Here is a 15,522-nt window from a genome sequence, read left to right as displayed (position 1 = left end):
GTCGAGCGCCGATGGCAGGCGGGAGGGCGCAGGCGCGGGGGTCGAGCGCCGATGGCAGGCGGGAGTGCGCAGGCGCAGGCACGGGGTCGAGCGCCGAGCAGCCGATCGGGATCCCCGCCCCGCCGTCATCTCCCGGACTGCCGGTCCTGCCCAGGTACTCCTGGCCCAGGGCGGGCGGGCGGGGGTCGGCTGACCCGGTGGGGAGAGGCGATTCTGGCCTGGGCCCGCAGGCATCGCCATACCACAAAGGGGTCCCCTTATCTTGGGGGCTCCTCTCCCGATTCCTGGAATTGGCGCCTCGGAGCCCGGCGGTCGTGGGCGGGAACCCCAGGCGTGTTCCCCCCGGTGCCCCTGCCAACTCCCCCCTCAGGTAGACTCGCAGCCCCCACTGATCAGTCCAGACCCCGGGTCCCCGAGCGTACCTCCCTTGGGGCGCTTTATTGCTTGGCTGGACCCCTCGCAACCTGAGCGAGTGTTACCTACACAGGCACGTCGCGGGCGTTCTCCGGAAACGCGCTTTTTTTGACTCGGGCTCGGGTCTGTGAGATTTAGCCGATGTGTTCATTGGTAGCCAGAGAACGTAAGTTTCCGAGGCCAAAGAATCCGGCCCTGGACGACTGACGGTTCCTCTCCTTTCGGCCACTCCACCTGGGCACCGCCTCCTCCCTGAGGCTGAGGGGGGGGCTGCTGAATAGTCTGTGTGATCCTTGTCTGTGCTCCTGGCCTCTTGGTCTCTCCCCGAAACTGCTCCTTAACTTGAACCGCCTTGCTCTTGCCCCGCCCTTCTGCTACCCTTTGCCCAGCCTCTGCCCACGAGTGCCCTGGGTCTCCAGCCTGGGCTGCTTTCTCTCTTGTCTTCGTTTACTGTCCTCCTTAACTGTCCCTTGTGTCACGCCATCCACCACAGGGCGCTGGCTCCACACTGCCAGCCAGGTCTCTCCCCTGACCTCCAGCTGCCTCTGCACACCTCTTGGATGTCTAATGGAGCCCCAAACTCACACATCCGAACCAGGGTGCGCTTTTCTGCATACCCCCCTGCCTGGCAAACCTGCTCCTTTCTCTGTCTCCATCTCAGTGCACCTCGCTGTCACCATGCCACTGGGCCAAAAACGGAGGTGTCTGTCATTCTTGCCTCTTTGACACCCCATTTCAAATCCTTCACTGGGTCTTGTGGGTCCATCTCCAGAGCGTTTCCATAATTGGCCCCAGCACTGATGTCAACTTCCCAACTAGGCAGGACCCTTCCCAGCCTCCTACTTCTGCCCCTTCTCTTTGGCTCCCTGCCTGGCTGGGAGCCCCAGAGCTTGTCTCCAGCCCTTCTGGAGCTCCTGCACGCTGGTGTAAGACTCGCTTATGACCTGCAAGGGCTGCACACTGACCTCGCCTGCCTCTCCAGCCTCATGCCCTGGACACCTCTCTCTCAGAAAGCCCCACCCCCCAGCTTGTCTGCACCTCCAGTCAATCCCTAAACAAAGACCTCCTGTTGCGGATGCTGTTTCCTCTGCCCAACTCTCCTTCCAGATCGTCCATCCTATAGCTACTACTGCCTCCTCTTCCCAGTCCCCTGGCTCTGAGCAGCCTGCCCTTCCCCACACTGTCACCCTGCTCTCCTGAGATGCTTCCTCCTGATGGCAGCCAGGACACAGCAGGTGTGACCAGCACAGCACTCAGTGTCCTGTGTGTTCATTGCCGTCTCTCAGCTGTCTCTGCCGAGAGTGAGAAGCTCTTCATGAGGGGTCAGGGTCCCATGAGTCAGTGCTGGTTCTGTTCCCCAGATCTCTGCTCGAGCCGCCTGCACTTACAGGATGTTTCACGGGATCCCAGCCACTCCAGGCCTGGGAGGTGAGTGTGGCCTGAGCTGGGCCCAGGCTTTCAGCCCCTGCTGCAGAGGCTGATGGGAGCAGTGGCCAGTGGTTGGGGGACCCTGCAGGTGTCCCCCATACGGCTTCGGGTTGGCCAGGGCTGGCACATTTTATCACGGGGGCCCAGAGACCACCACTAGGTGGGCTGGCTGGGCACTGAGATGATAGCTTTAGGGTGGCTGGAACCTTAGGAGGTTCTGGCATCCCAGAGTAACCCAGCCAGGGGAAAGGTCACAGAGCACATAACAAACATTTGTGCCTCATCACTGCACTATACACAAGGTGTGGTCGCTATAGAGGGAGGTGGCCCAGAAGTAGTGAGGGAATGGGAGGCCCGGCCCGGCACATCTTCTGCTCAGCCCCGCCCACCCCCAAACATGGAATTCCTATGCTCCAGCTCCCTCCGGGCTCTTTGAGACATGGCACAGCCCTGGCCTCTGGGAGGGGTGCTGATGTAGGGCTGGGGCCAGGGCGCGTGGGCAGGCCTGCCCAGCTGGGGGTTGCCTTTGTGGCCAGTCTGTCAGCTTTCTGCCTGCTCTGTTGCAGCTCCTGGAAACAAGCCGGAGCTGTATGAGGTGAGTGGCAGGTGCCCACCTGGCCGGCACTAACCAACAGCAAATGCCCATGTGAGCAGCCTCCACGGTGCTGACGCAACGCCCCTCTCTCCGACAGGAAGTGAAGCTGTACAAGAATGCCCGGGAGCGGGAGAAGTGAGTCCGCATGCTCCCCGCACACCCGCCCGCGCCCCCAGCCCACACCCACCCCACACCGAGGATCAGGAGGATGTGGGTCTGGCTGGGCCAAATGCGGAGCTCTGCCACACCTGCACCCCACAGGGCTGGGGGCCTGGGCGGCCATGGCCTGACAGACACACTTCTCAGGTATGACAACATGGCAGAGCTGTTTGCGGTTGTGAAGACCATGCAGGCCCTGGAGAAGGCGTACATCAAGGACTGTGTCACCCCGAGCGAGTGAGAGCCCACTGTCACTGCCCGCAGACGAGGACCTGGCCTCGGAAGCTGGTTTCCGCCCTCCAGGGCCTGGGTGCTCAGCAGGAAGTGAGGGTGGGGGTCTCTTTGGGCCTCTGCCTCTCCATCAGGCTGTAAGGGTGCCCACTACTCTGGGGCCTGCCAGCACAAGGAGGTGCCCTGGTTGCTAGCAGCCTGGGCATCTTCTCATTCAGAGCAGTCCTGGTGGTACTGCAGTGTCCCAGGGGAGAGGGTGCCCACCACCCCGTCCCTGGGGTTTTGTCCCAGCCTGCTCCCCTGAGTCCATGGATGAGGGCTTCAGAAGGCAAGCAGGAGGGTCAGGTCAGTCTGTTCGGTGCTGCTGGCCAGGTGAGATACACGGGAGGCACGCAGGCCTTAACTTAGTGCAGAAGGCCCGCTACAGAGGACCACGAGCCGTGGGTGCAGAGGCACGACCCACACAAGGGGGCTGGCTGGGCCTCTGCCCAGTGCTGGACCCTGGGGCCAGTCTGAACAGCGGGGGCCTGGTCCCTTGCGGCAGCCATGTTTTGGCCTCCGCCCCCCTCGTCCAGAACTCTCTTGTGTAAACTCAGTGGAAAGCCTTGCCCTTGATGGCCACCTCTGACCTGTCACCCAGCTCTCTGCGAGAGCTGCCCTGCGTGGACGGGCAGGGCTGTCCCCATGCTGAGGCCCACGGCCTGGCCGCTCCCTAGGTACACGGCAGCCTGCTCTCGCCTGCTGGTGCAGTACAAAGCGGCCTTCCGTCAGGTGCAGGGCTCAGAAATCAGCTCCATTGATGAATTCTGCCGCAAGTTCCGCGTAAGTGAGCTGGCCCCCGGGCTGAGAGGTGGCGGGTGGGCGGTGCGGACAGCTCTTGGGAAGGGTCCTGGCCGTCACCCTGTGTCTCCTCTCAGCTGGACTGCCCGCTGGCCATGGAGAGGATCAAGGAGGACCGGCCCATCACCATCAAGGACGACAAGGGCAACCTCAACCGCTGCATTGCAGACGTCGTCTCGGTGAGCCCGCCGCAGCCGCATGCGCACGCGGGGTCCCGGCTCCCGAGCTGCACAGCACTCACTCCCCCGGGTGGGGGCCCTGTAGCAGGAAGCCAGCCACCCCCAGCAAATGGAGTAGCCCCCAGGGCTGTGGGGACAGAGGCGGGAGGCGAATGACCAGACAGCTGAGGCTGAGCAGGAAAAGGACTGGCTCCTGAGGCCAGAGAGGGGCGGAGCAGAGCTGGCCTGGCTCCTCCCCTGCGAGGGGTCTTCCCCCGTCAGCCGCTGGGGCGGGTCAGGGTTGCCTCATGCACACACCTGCCCGCAGCTCTTCATCACAGTGATGGACAAGCTGCGCCTGGAGATCCGCGCCATGGACGAGGTGCAGCTCCCGGGTGGGATGGGGGCGGGGCGAGGTGGGGTCAGAACTGCTGGGGGCGGGGCCAGGGCCGTGGACAGGGCAGACTTGGCCCAGGGTGGCGCAGGCACCAGGGGAGGGGGCTTCCAGGGGAGCTGGGTCCCATGAGACATCGTGCGTGCAGATCCAGCCTGACCTGCGGGAACTGATGGAGACTATGCACCGCATGAGCCACCTGCCTCCCGACTTCGAGGGCCGCCAAACGGTCAGCCAATGGTGAGTGTCCGACCCCTCCTGGAGGCCCTGGGAGGCCTGGGAGCCCCTTGGAGCTCGCGGCCTCAGCGCTGTGCTCCTGCGGCCGCAGGCTGCAGACTCTGAGCGGCATGTCTGCATCGGACGAGCTGGATGACTCCCAAGTGCGCCAGATGCTCTTCGACCTGGAGTCTGCCTACAACGCCTTCAACCGTTTTCTGCATGCCTGAGTGCCCCAACTCCCTGTCCTGGTGGCTCTCAGGCCTGCCCAGTGGGGGGCCCCAGCCTCCCAGCATGGTTCCTGTTTTTGTGGACCCCCTGGACTTTCCACAGCAGCCCCGTGTTTGTGTCTGTCCATGGTATCTTGACCCCGAGCCTCCACCCCACAATAAAGATGCTTTCCGATTTTCTGGCTGCTGCGAGCACCCCCACCCAGGCCTGCCCCGAGTGTTTGTCTGCCCTCTAGGCCTCAGGTGGCATCTTGTGGCCCTGGAGCACACAGGCTCCGAGCACACACAGTTCGTCAGGGAAGGGCCTCGGTGTCACTGTAGGGCAAGCAGCGGGGTGGGCGAGCCTCTGCCTGGGCCAGGTGTGGCTTGAATCTGACCACCAAGGAGCCTTCCTGTCACACCCACCTCTCCACCCCTCATCTGAGAGCTCTGGGCTGCTCAGAGTCCAAGCTGGCTTGGTGCAGAGGCCACGGTGCCACCCCAGGCTGGGAAGTGTGGCTGCAGGGGACGCTGCAGGCCAATGCAGGGTTTGACCTTCCACAGCAGGACCCTGTCCTGTACGGTGGCTCACTGGAACACTGGTGGGAGCCATTTGATTTCCTTCCTGCCACTGAGAATGTCCCTCACTAGTAGGGAGCCAGGCCCTACGAGGAGCCCCTGGGGCACCCTTGCCTGAGGCCTGGCGGGGGAGCTACAGGCCGCAGGTGGGGACACAGGAGGTCCAAGGCCAACTATGGCTCGTTTGCTAGTATCTACTGTGGACCTGCTCTGAGGCAGACAGCTGGCAGACTGCGGGATATGACCCCACAGGGTCCTCGTCCTCACGGGCAGACAGCAGCAAACAGGACAACCAAGGCTCTGGGCTTTAAGACGGCTGTCACACCTGGCAGCAGCGGCATCGGATAACGGACGAGCCAGTTTGGCTGTAGCATTTTCTCCGATTTCTGGCATTCGGAGTCAGTGACTGAAGCTTGCAGTGTTTCCAAGGGTGATGGCCAGAGAGGTGCCATTTCATGTGCAGTAGTCAGGGACAGCCTCAGTGCTGCACGGAAGGAGAGGGGTGAGCAGCCCTCAAAGCTGGTCCTAGGCAGGGAGCGGGGAGCCAGGCTAGGGGCCTGGGCAGGTGACGTAAGGACTCTGGAAGGTGCCCAGGAGCCCTGGGGGCCAGCAGGGTGCTCAGAGCAGAGGCGTGTCCCCAGCTCGCTTGCGTATCATGGAGGGAGACAACACAGCCGGGGCAACTGGTAGGGTCCTTGCCAGGGCGATCCCGCGGGGCGAAGGGCCAGCCAGCGGGGCGAAGGGCCAGCAGGTCTGGATGTGGGCCGTGGAGGGACTTGGGGGTTGTGCCCAGGCTCAGCACCCGAGCGGCTGGAGGGGGTGCAGGATGCCTGCAGGGAGCAGGGGCCCGTGGGGGCTGGAGCCCGTCGGTACAGGCTGGGTTGGACTTGGCTCTGATCGCCCAGGGGAGCTGTCGGAGGAGTGGCTGGAAATCAGAGGCTGCCATTCCAGAGGGAAGTGTGGCACAAAGGCTCAGTGCCTCCAGGGCGAAAGCCTGACAGTGGGTGGGGTCCAGGAATCCTTCCCAAGAGGTCCAGGGTCCAGCCCTGCTGCGCTTGGGGACAGGACGGAAAGACCAGGAAAAGAGCTAAAGTGGGGGTGGCCGGGCGGGGAGGAGACCCTGAGGACGCAGGGCCCAGGGCAGACTCAGACCAGGAAGCGCACTCTTGGGTCTGGCCTGTGGGGCTCTCAGTGACCTTGACAAGTGGGGAGGGGGCTCCAGGGGAGCCCAGGAGAGGCTGCCAGTGCCAGAACCCCCAAGTCATGCTGTCTAGGGCAGCAGAAGGGGCAGAGACCCAGGGAGGGTTGTTTTGTTCTACGGTTTTTTATTGCAAGAAAGTACATAAAACAAAGTTTGCCGTCTAAGTTCAGCGGCGTCTAGTAGGTGCATGCCATACCGGGATTGCCACCCGCCAGCTCCGGAAGCTTCTCCATCTTCCCAAATGGCAAGTCTCCCCACTAAACTCCCCTCATTCCCTGCCCCCAGCTGCTGCGCTCACCATTGTACTTCCTGTCCCTCGATTTTGACTGAGCGCCTTGTGTAAGAAGCATCATACAGGACTTGTCCTGTTGTGACTGACATCTCACTCAGCATAACATCCTCAAGGTTCATCCAAGGCTGCCCTGAGACCTTGCGGGGGGACTAGGAGCTCCTTGGGGCTGGCCCCTTCCCCAGGTGGCAGCCAGGCAGCATAAAGCTGAAGGGTCAAAGGCCTGCAGGCGTGGCAGGGAGGGGGAGGGGTGGGCCAGCTCGCTGAGCACCCAGTCCTCAAGGTTGATGTGTTGTGGCGAGTGCCAGCATCCCTTCCTTTTCAAGGCTGAGTAACATTCCACCATGCGGACAGACCACATTGTGTTTATCCACTATCTGTGGGTGGGCACTTGGGTTGTTTGTGACCATGGGTGTAAGTTTGAAGACAGGAGGGACTACCATGTGCTTATGAGGTGACAGGATGATGCAGGACAGGGCCTGGGGACACAGCAGAAGGCTCAGCACCCAGAGGACAGCCCAGCACGGGGAAGAGGGAGGAGGGGGCGGAGACAGATGTGCAGGGAGCTGGTGACAGCCCGCTGCTCTGGGCTACAGAGAAGGGTGACTTTGGTGGAAGAGGTGGGGGTCAGAGCAGGAGGCACTGAGGTCCACTGAGGCCTGAGGGCCTGCCGAGGGCACCGCTGGCATGTGCCAGGCCTTCAAGGCCTCAGGCTGGGCTGAGACCTTCGCCTGGAAGCTAATAGGCTCTCGGATGGCCCAAGGCTGCAGACTGGTCCCCAGCCAGCCCAGCCAGTCCCACGCAGTGGGGAAGGACAAGGGCCAGTTTGGATTCAGCCCTCAGAACTGTGTGAAGGGGTGTCTGAATCTCCTACCCCACCCAGCGTCACACCACGGGGCTCAGGTTCAGGAATGGCTGAACCAGGTGGGGAGGGGTCACCTAGACACTACCTCTGGAGGGTCAGGCAGCACCTTCCCCCAGGTGCCAGCCAGGCAGTGATAAGGCTGAGGGTCAAAGGCCTGAGGGAGCAGCAGGGAGGGGAGGGACAGGGGGAGGGCTGGGAACCACACCCAAGAGCCCTCCTGCAGGGTGCAGAGGGGCGAGGACCCAGGCTCCCAGGGGGCCTCTGGCCATTTCCTGGGGGATTTTCCCTGGAGGGCTGGAGGTGGGGGAAGATGACTCAGCAAAGGCTGTATCTGTTCTTCAGACTACAGCCAACCTCCCACGGAGCCCACACCCAGGACCAGGAGAGCCCCACATTCTTGAGGCTGGGGGAGCATCTCAGCTCCCTGAGCCAGGGTGGAACCCTGGGAGGGGGCTGGGATGGGGTGGGCCCGTGCAGGCTCTCCACAGGAATGTCCGGGAGGGACCCCTGCCAGGTGTGCTGCTCTGGCCCAGGCCCCCCTGCTTGGAGGGAGCCCCTAGAAAGAGCTGCAGAAGGCAACACCCTAGACCCTCAGGGGAGGGAAGGCGCAGCAGGCAGGCCAGGGGAAGGGCCCGGCAAGCGCCCCCCACAGGCAGCAGCTCCTGGAACGCGGAGGACGGAGCCTGAAATGGTTAAGCAGGGCAGACAATCACAGCACCCAGCAGGAAACACCTGCAAGAGAGCCTCACCTCGCCCTAGTCTGGCCCCAGGCAGCTCTCGCCTGCAGGATGTGGCTCTTCGTTTTGGGGAGGACCTGCCCCTGGAATGGCTAATCTGTAATTCCTCTGACAGCCAATCACAGCGCCCAGCAGGAAATACCTGTGGGAGAGCCTCGTGCCTAGCACCACTCTGGCCCCAAGCAGCCCTCTCTTCCCTTAGCCAGCCCTGGTGTGCAAGGCCTCGCCAGAGCACCAAGCAGGAGCCAAGCCTTCCACGGCCTCAGCATGGCGATCTTGGCCTGGCTTGAGCCTAGGCCGCTGCTGGCTGTGCTGGTGCTGGTGCTGACCATGAGGATGGCCCAGCCTGCTCATCTGCTGACTTTGCTGAGTTCAGGCCAGGGTGCTCTGGACCGCGTGGCGCTGGGTGGCCTGTTAAATACACTGGCGGCCCGTGTGCACTGCACCTCAGGGCCGTGTGGAAAGGTAAGTGCCCCACCCGACAGGTCCCCCGGCCCTGCCCACCCCACCCTACGGGCTGGCAGCGAAAGGCCTGGGCAGACTCCAGGAGGAGGGCAGAGGCCGAGCAGTCCTGCTTGCAGCCCCAAGCCCCATGATGGGGGCTGCACTGGGGACGCGCAGCTCCAGATCCCAGGGCCGCCTCCCCTGTCAGCCTCCAGGCCATCACATTGGCAGTGGTTCCAGGAAGAAACCACCGGGGAAGGAACCCCTCCTGAGACCCCTGTGCACCCGCTCCTGTAATGGGGGTGGGGGGAGTATGAGAGCAGGAGGTGGAGGCGTGGCGGGGAGAGAGGCGTGTGTGGCCCCACAGGGCCGCTGCCCACCGTCTCTGCCCACAGTGCCTGTCCGTGGACAACCTCCTGGCCCTGGGCAGGCCTGAGGAACCTGGCCACCTCGCCCGCCTCAGTGCCGCTGCCGCCCTCTACCTCAGCGACCCTGAGGGCACGTGTGAGGACATTCGGGCTGGCCGCTGGGCCTCCCGCGCCGACCATCTCCTGGCCCTGCTCGAGGGCCCCAAGGCCTTGGCCCCAGGCCTGAGCAGGCTGCTGCAGAGGATTCAGGCCCAGACCACGGGCCAGCCCAGCGCAGGGGAGGTGAGGGCCGGGCGGGCTGCCTGTGGCAATGGGCGAGGAGGACCCAAGGGATTTGGAGGGGAGGGACCCACTCAGGACGTAGATGAGGCTAAGGGGCAGATCCAGGGGCCACTGGCATCCAGGGGGCAAGGGTTCCAGGGGCGGTGGCTGAGCTGGCGGCCAGGAAGGCCACAGTGGCAGCTTGGCTGACACCCAGCCCCTCCCCCAGGCCTGCGTGGACCCGCCTCAACTGCTGCGAGAGGCGGGGGGGGTGGGGGCGCCCGGCAGCCCTGGCCCCGTGCTGGCCACCCTGCTGGAGCACGTGGGGCGCGGGTCCTGCTTCCACACCCTGCCGACGCCCCAGTACTTCGTGGACTTCGTTTTCCAGCAGTCCCACGGCGACACGCCCAACATCTCTGTGGCCGGTGAGGCCTGGGCTGGGCCACAGAGCGGGGCATGCCCTGAGCCGCCAGCCTCGTGGCCCTGGGCAGGGCAGCACCAGAGCCCACACACTTGCAATTCTGTTCTCTCTGCCAGAGCTGGCGGCCTTGATGCAGCGCCTGGGGGTGGGCGGAGTGACCGAAACCCACAGTGACCACCATCATCAGGAGAAAAGGGTCAACCGCCAGGGCCCCACGCCCCTCACCGCCCCCAACAGCAGCTCTGACACATGGGACACAGTGAGCGGCTCATAGGCCACAGTCCTGGGGAGTGGTGGGGTTCTACGAGCCTGCCCAAGCACCTGACCCCCAGTCCTGCTACCCCCAGGTATGCCTGAGTGCCAGGGATGTGATGGCTGTGTATGGGCTGTCTGAGCAGACCGGGGTGACTCCAGAGGCCTGGGCCCAACTGAGCCCCGCCCTGCTCCAACAGCAATTGAGTGGAGCCTGCAGCCCTCAGCCCAGTCACCCAGCCCAGAACCAGCTTAGCCAGGCGGAGAGTGAGTGCCCACCTTCCGAGCCTGCCTTCCTCCCTGTGCCCAGAGGTGCTGGTGGCACAGCTGGGGGTCGCCCAGAGAGGGAGTGAATGCTGGGCTAGGGGAGACAGGGGGAAGGCTCAGCCTGGGGCCTGGCAGGGAAGAGCATGGGGCTTCGAGGCCAGGGTTAGTGTGAGCAGGGGCCTGGCCCGCACCTGGCTGCCTGTAGCTCTGGAGAGCGCCTGCTCACACCCAGATCCCGCTGGACGGCCTCCCCTGAGAAGGCTGAGGTGGGGCTCTCACCTGGGCCCTTGCTATCTGTCCCCCAGAGTATCTGTATGGCTCGCTGGCCACGCTGCTCATCTGCCTCTGCTCTACCTTTGGCCTCCTGCTTCTCACCTGCGCCGCCTGCAGCACTGCTGCCCACTATGTCATCCAGACCTTCCTGGGCATGGCCGTGGGCGCACTCACAGGGGACGCCCTCCTGCACTTGACACCCAAGGTCGGCCCCAGCCCACTGGGACCCTCCCTTCCCCTCTCCCAGGGGCTCTGCCTCCCAACCCTCCTGCCAGGCCTGCCTTCCTGGGGTCCGTGTCAGGGAGGCACCAGCCTCAGCTCCCCCTGCCCTCCCAGGTTCTGGGGCTGCACCAGCACGGTGGGGACAGCGAGCACAGGGCAGACAGCCACGGCCCACAGACCACCTGGCGCCTCGTGGTGGCACTCAGCGGCCTTTATGTCTTCTTCCTGTTCGAGAAACTCTGCGACCTCTTGCTGCCCCAGGACCCAGAGGTCAGGCGAGTGGGGGCTGGATGTGGTGGGTGGACTGGGAAGAGGCATGGCGGGCCCTGAGCTGCTGTTCAACAGGACCGGAAGGGCGCACCTCGCAGCCACAGTGGCCACAGCCACGGCATGTCCCTGCAGCTGGCACCTAGGGAGCTCCGGCCACCCAAGCAGCCCCACGAGGGCTCCCGTGCAGACCTGGTAAGTCCCCTTACAGGCGCTCCGAGCCCCTACCCCAGGGCTTCTGCCCCTGGCTTCTGAGGCTGACCTGGGGCCCGAGCCCGGCTCCTCCCCTCTCCCTCGCACGGAGGCTCAACCACCTGGACCCCCTGCAGGTGGCAGAAGAGAGCCCTGAGCTGCTGAGCCCGGAGCCCCGGAGAAAGAGCCCAGGTGAGCCCTGGGGGTGCCCAGGAAGGGCTGGGGGCTAAGAGTGTGGTGGCGCCAGGCCCGCGCCTACCCACGCCCCACGCGCGCTGTGTCCGCAGAGCTGAGGCTGTTGCCCTACATGATCACGCTGGGCGACGGCTTGCACAACTTCGCCGACGGGCTGGCCGTGGGCGCTGCCTTCGCGTCCTCCTGGAAGACGGGGCTGGCCACGTCGCTGGCGGTGTTCTGCCACGAGGTGCCCCACGAGCTGGGTGAGAGGCAAGGGGCGGGGCTTGTCGGTGTGGCGGGAGGGGCGGGGTCTGGAGGGCGGGGCTCTTGGCCTGACCCCGCCCCCTCCCGCGCGCCCCAGGGGACTTCGCGGCCCTGCTGCACGCAGGGCTGCCGGTGTCCCGGGCGCTGCTGCTGAACTTGGCCTCGGGGCTCACGGCCTTCGCCGGCCTCTACGTGGCGCTCGCACTCGGCGTCGGCGAGGAGAGCGAGTCCTGGACCCTGGCGGTAGCCATCGGCCTCTTCCTCTACGTGGCGCTCTGCGACATGGTCAGGGCGGAGGGCGCGAAGGGGGCTCCTGGAGGGGGGTGAGCAGGCCCACGAGCTGGCTGCTGACCCGGCACTCACCTCCGCAGCTTCCGGCCATGCTGAACGTGCGCGACCCGCGTCCCTGGCTCCTTTTCCTGCTGCACAACGTGGGTCTGCTAGGCGGCTGGGCCGTCCTGCTGCTGCTGTCGCTGTATGAGGACAGCATCGCCCTCTGATAGCCTCCGCCCCGCTCTTGGAACCCTGACTCTGGCCCCTGGCCCTGCGCTGTCTCAGCCCCTTGAACCTGAACCTACAGCTGGGGACCTGGAGAGCCCTAAGCCTTCGAGAGTTCCCGCCCTCCCAGGCCCCCCAACCCATCTTCAATAAAGGCATTCCCGCCCTTGGAGCCCAGACTGTTCTTCCCGCTGTGGGGAGGGCCTCCCACCAAGAAGGGCCACTGAGTGGGGCAGTGCTTAGAACCCCGACAGGAACCAGCAGAGCTATGCTCTGGATTTTCCAGGCCTGGGACACCACTGCCCCACCTCTGCCTTGGACCTCCCCTCCTTTTGAGGAAGAGGATCCACCAGGAGGGCCCATCTCCACCTTCCTACTGCCAGCCCTGCCCACGACCTCAGCCCGGCGGCCCGCTCTCCCCTTCCCTTCCCCTGCCTGGGATGGCAGCGCCCTGCCCATTGCTTCCTCCCCAGGACTGCTCCTGTGTGTCTCTGGCTCTCTCCACAGGGTCCACTCCGTCCCTCAGATGCGTTCTCCTTCATTTGTTAGGGTGCTTGCCACGTGCCAGGCTCCGGTCCTATGGTCCTATGGGCACTGACTTATTCAGTTGTCACAGATGCCATATGATGTGGGCACCCTGACTGTCCATTTGACAGAGATGCTGAGCGTCAGTGTTCTGCCCCTGCTGCCTCCTGCAGCACATCTTCACGGTCCTGGCTGTGGTACTTCCTATGATTTCTGAAGGGGTTTAGTGTAGCCCGGGGTTTACACAACTGCCTGCACATCCGGGTGGCCCCTTTGGGCACCCGCCCCATGGTCCAGACTCGGAGCCTTGTTGTTGACATGAGCAAGTGTGCGGATCTCGATGCAATATACGTGTATATGCCAATTTCTCGGGTGTGACTATACTTTCTTGTTTTATTTCTTATGATTCCATTTCTAAGGCCCAGGCCTGTCCCCGCTTATCTGGGGCAGCTCCCTAGCAAGGGAGGAGAGGTTCGCTGAGCTGTGCGAGGCCCTGGTTCCAGGGCCTTGAAGTAGGTAGCTGTGCCAGGCCTGGGGAGGGAGCAAGATCGCAAGAAAATCACTGCTTTGGAAGGAGAGGCTCAGGTGGTAGAGGGGAGGACTGGCAAACGTGGCTGCCGGTGCCGGGAGGGCTGTGTGCCTTCAGTGCCCAACGCTTGGGTGGAAGTAGGGTCGCTCTGGGGCGGGCATGCAGGAGAGACAGGATACGGCTTTTCTGTCTAAGAAGCCTTCCCATCTGGGTACTGTCTGTGCCTCCTCCACACTCGGGCGTCCCTTGCATTCCAGCCCCACATCACGAGGCTCGCCTGGCTCTTCCGCGCGACGCTCCTGGCCGGCATCGGAACATGGGCTTGGCGGAGGACACTCGCGTCTTCCTGCAGCAATATGCCAGGGGTCTCCAATCCCTGGGCCATGGACTAGTACCTGTCCATGGCCCGTTAGGAACTGGGCTGCACAGCAGGAGATGAGCGGTAGGCGAAGGAACGAAGACTCATCTGTATCTGCATGCCCGCCTCGACTCCACCTCAAATCGTCAGGCATTAGACTCTCATAGGAGCCCCGCCCCTGATGCCAAAAAAGTTGCGGACCGCTGCTCTACACTGTTCCCAGCCCGGGTCAGGCAGGGGACCCAGCCAGCCCGGAGCCGCTGCATGCCCTCCTCGCTTCCGGCCCGCCGCCGCGTTCCCCCGCCTGTGGGACGCGGGATCTCCAGAGGCTCTGGTCGCGGAGTCGCGAGGCACCTCGCTCCCCCGGCCACCGGGGGCCGCTGTCTCCGCCGCAGCCGGTTCGCCGTGCCGTCACTGCGCAAGCTCAGGAGCCCGGAACCTCGACGCTCAGCTTCCGGGCGGCGGGACGGAGTTCACCGACGTCCCGTCCCCCGCGAGCCGGCTCCAACTGCCAGGTGGGCGCCGGCGGCAGGCCGCTAGCGAGAGGGCGGCGGGCGCGGGAGGCCCCGCTCATCCTGTCGTCTTGCGGCCCCGCGCAGCCCGGGTAGGCGCCATGTACGCCGTGTACAAGCAGGCGCACCCGCCCACCGGCCTCGAGTTCTCCATGTACTGCAACTTCTTCAACAACAGCGAGCGCAACCTCGTGGTGGCCGGGACCTCGCAGCTCTACGTGTACCGCCTGAACCGCGACGCCGAGGTAGGCCCGGGCCGCGCAGCCTCCAGCCGCCTCCGGCCTCGCTGCTGCTCCAGGCTCAGGGATGGGGAGTGAGGAGTGCGCCGAGCCCTAGGAACAGCCCGTGCACTCGCCAGAAGCTGTTGAGGGTGGGCGGACGTGCAGAGTTGGGCTGGGGTGCAGAGTGGAAGGGGAGAGTTAGTCACTGAACATGAACAGCTCCCTGGAGGAGATTTGTGCTCAGGGAAGCAAGATAATGCAGCAGTAAGTGGCTGGAAAAGGTTCGTTTGTTTGTTTTGTTTTGTTTTGTTTGAAGATGAGCGAGACAGCAGCACATTGCACACTGAAGGGAATGAGCCCCAGGAGCTGGGCTTTCTGCCCACAGCCCACTGAGATCTAAGGAAACTTTTTACATCTTTAAGAGCTGTAAAAAAATTCCAAAGAAAAGCTCTCAATGGACCAGATGTAACTGCAAAGCCTAAGTCAGATGTTTGCTCTCAAGCCCTTTCTTGGAAAGTTCGCCAAGTCTTGCACCAGAAAGTGAAGTGTGGGGCACCATGAGCTGGAGAAAGGTCCTTGTGGGGTGGAGGTGGGGGGCTGTCACTACCGGTCCAGTCATCACCACGGAAACAACTATCCTGAAGTTTCGAACACAGTGTTGCTGTGGTCACACACGTGTGAGTGGGGCAGGAGTTTGGACAGGATATGGTCCAGACCTTGGGGATGCCTGGCCTCTGCTCTATGAGGTGTGGATAGAGAACGGAGAAGCTTTATGGGACACAGACAAGCACATAGCCTGGCACAGGTGTAGTGTGACAGCCAGCAGCAAGAAAGGCCTCTTTGACTTTTGGGAGGAAAAAAACATCTAGCATTTTTTTTCCTGAAATTAACAGAAGTCTAAAGTGAGTAGAAGTTATATCATGGTTACAAATGGAAAGTCTCGTTATCATAGAAATGTTAACCATTCCCAGATTAATCTGCACATTCAGTGTTTTGCGTCTCAAAGTTGCAATAAAGTTTCTCACTAGATTTAGTGATCTGGTTCTCAAATTTACATGGAAGAGTCAAAAGTTAAGAATATTCTAAATAATTTTAAAGATGAACAAGGTAGTGGGTGCACTTCCCTGACAGGGTTATCAAGAATTCTGTGTGTGTG

At 63.1% G+C, this 15,522-nt stretch overlaps 3 protein-coding genes across 4 annotated transcripts in view; all 3 read left to right on the top strand.

The window, feature by feature from the left end:
- The first annotated feature begins 12 nt into the window (after window positions 1-12).
- On the top strand, window positions 13-4,866 carry VPS28 (VPS28 subunit of ESCRT-I). Of its 2 annotated transcripts, none has more exons than XM_039846203.1 (10): window positions 13-154; window positions 1,776-1,842; window positions 2,409-2,437; window positions 2,535-2,572; window positions 2,744-2,833; window positions 3,544-3,649; window positions 3,745-3,846; window positions 4,154-4,207; window positions 4,368-4,459; window positions 4,548-4,866. In XM_039846203.1, exons 2-10 carry the CDS (start codon window positions 1,806-1,808, stop codon window positions 4,663-4,665), a joined length of 666 nt encoding a protein of 221 aa, XP_039702137.1. In that variant the 5' UTR covers window positions 13-154; window positions 1,776-1,805; the 3' UTR covers window positions 4,666-4,866. The 2 variants fall into 2 exon arrangements, with proteins under 2 accessions (XP_039702137.1, XP_039702138.1); XM_039846204.1 differs by lacking the exon at window positions 13-154 and adding an exon at window positions 196-370 and having other exon boundaries at window positions 4,548-4,791.
- A 3,254-nt stretch (window positions 4,867-8,120) lies between these two features.
- Window positions 8,121-13,110, top strand: SLC39A4 (solute carrier family 39 member 4). Its single transcript, XM_039846120.1, has 12 exons — window positions 8,121-8,780; window positions 9,155-9,409; window positions 9,618-9,813; window positions 9,926-10,068; window positions 10,157-10,328; window positions 10,634-10,806; window positions 10,938-11,093; window positions 11,169-11,285; window positions 11,420-11,474; window positions 11,570-11,722; window positions 11,821-12,008; window positions 12,095-13,110. Exons 1-12 carry the CDS (start codon window positions 8,583-8,585, stop codon window positions 12,221-12,223), a joined length of 1,935 nt encoding a protein of 644 aa, XP_039702054.1. The 5' UTR covers window positions 8,121-8,582; the 3' UTR covers window positions 12,224-13,110.
- Window positions 13,111-13,799: 689 nt separating this feature from the next.
- Window positions 13,800-15,522, top strand: part of CPSF1 (cleavage and polyadenylation specific factor 1) — a 12,683-nt gene continuing 10,960 nt past the window's right edge. The window contains exon 1 of the mRNA XM_039846119.1: window positions 13,800-14,390. Coding sequence (XP_039702053.1) covers window positions 13,815-14,390 — 576 coding nt within the window. The 5' untranslated portion in view covers window positions 13,800-13,814. The remainder of the gene's footprint in view (window positions 14,391-15,522) is intronic.

Source organism: Pteropus medius, unplaced genomic scaffold, assembly GCF_902729225.1.
Source record: "Pteropus medius unplaced genomic scaffold, Ma_sr-lr_union100, whole genome shotgun sequence".
Taxonomy (NCBI): domain Eukaryota; kingdom Metazoa; phylum Chordata; class Mammalia; order Chiroptera; family Pteropodidae; genus Pteropus; species Pteropus medius.
The sequence above is the reverse complement of the archived record's forward strand: the minus strand, read 5'-3'. Positions and strand labels throughout refer to the sequence as shown.

What these genes read in the sequence shown, in the direction of transcription:
- VPS28 (XM_039846203.1), top strand. Translation starts at nt 1,806, where the DNA reads ATGTTTCACGGGATCCCAGCCACTCCAGGCCTGGGAG. An exon ending in GACTGTGTCACCCCGAGCGA is followed by an intron (nt 2,834 to 3,543) that starts GTGAGAGCCCAC and finishes GCCGCTCCCTAG; the next exon opens with GTACACGGCAGCCTGCTCTC. An exon ending in AGATCCGCGCCATGGACGAG is followed by an intron (nt 4,208 to 4,367) that starts GTGCAGCTCCCG and finishes TCGTGCGTGCAG; the next exon opens with ATCCAGCCTGACCTGCGGGA.
- SLC39A4 (XM_039846120.1), top strand. Translation starts at nt 8,583, where the DNA reads ATGGCGATCTTGGCCTGGCTTGAGCCTAGGCCGCTGCTGGCTGTGCTG. An exon ending in GCCAGCCCAGCGCAGGGGAG is followed by an intron (nt 9,410 to 9,617) that starts GTGAGGGCCGGG and finishes CCCCTCCCCCAG; the next exon opens with GCCTGCGTGGACCCGCCTCA. An exon ending in CGAGGTGCCCCACGAGCTGG is followed by an intron (nt 11,723 to 11,820) that starts GTGAGAGGCAAG and finishes CGCGCGCCCCAG; the next exon opens with GGGACTTCGCGGCCCTGCTG.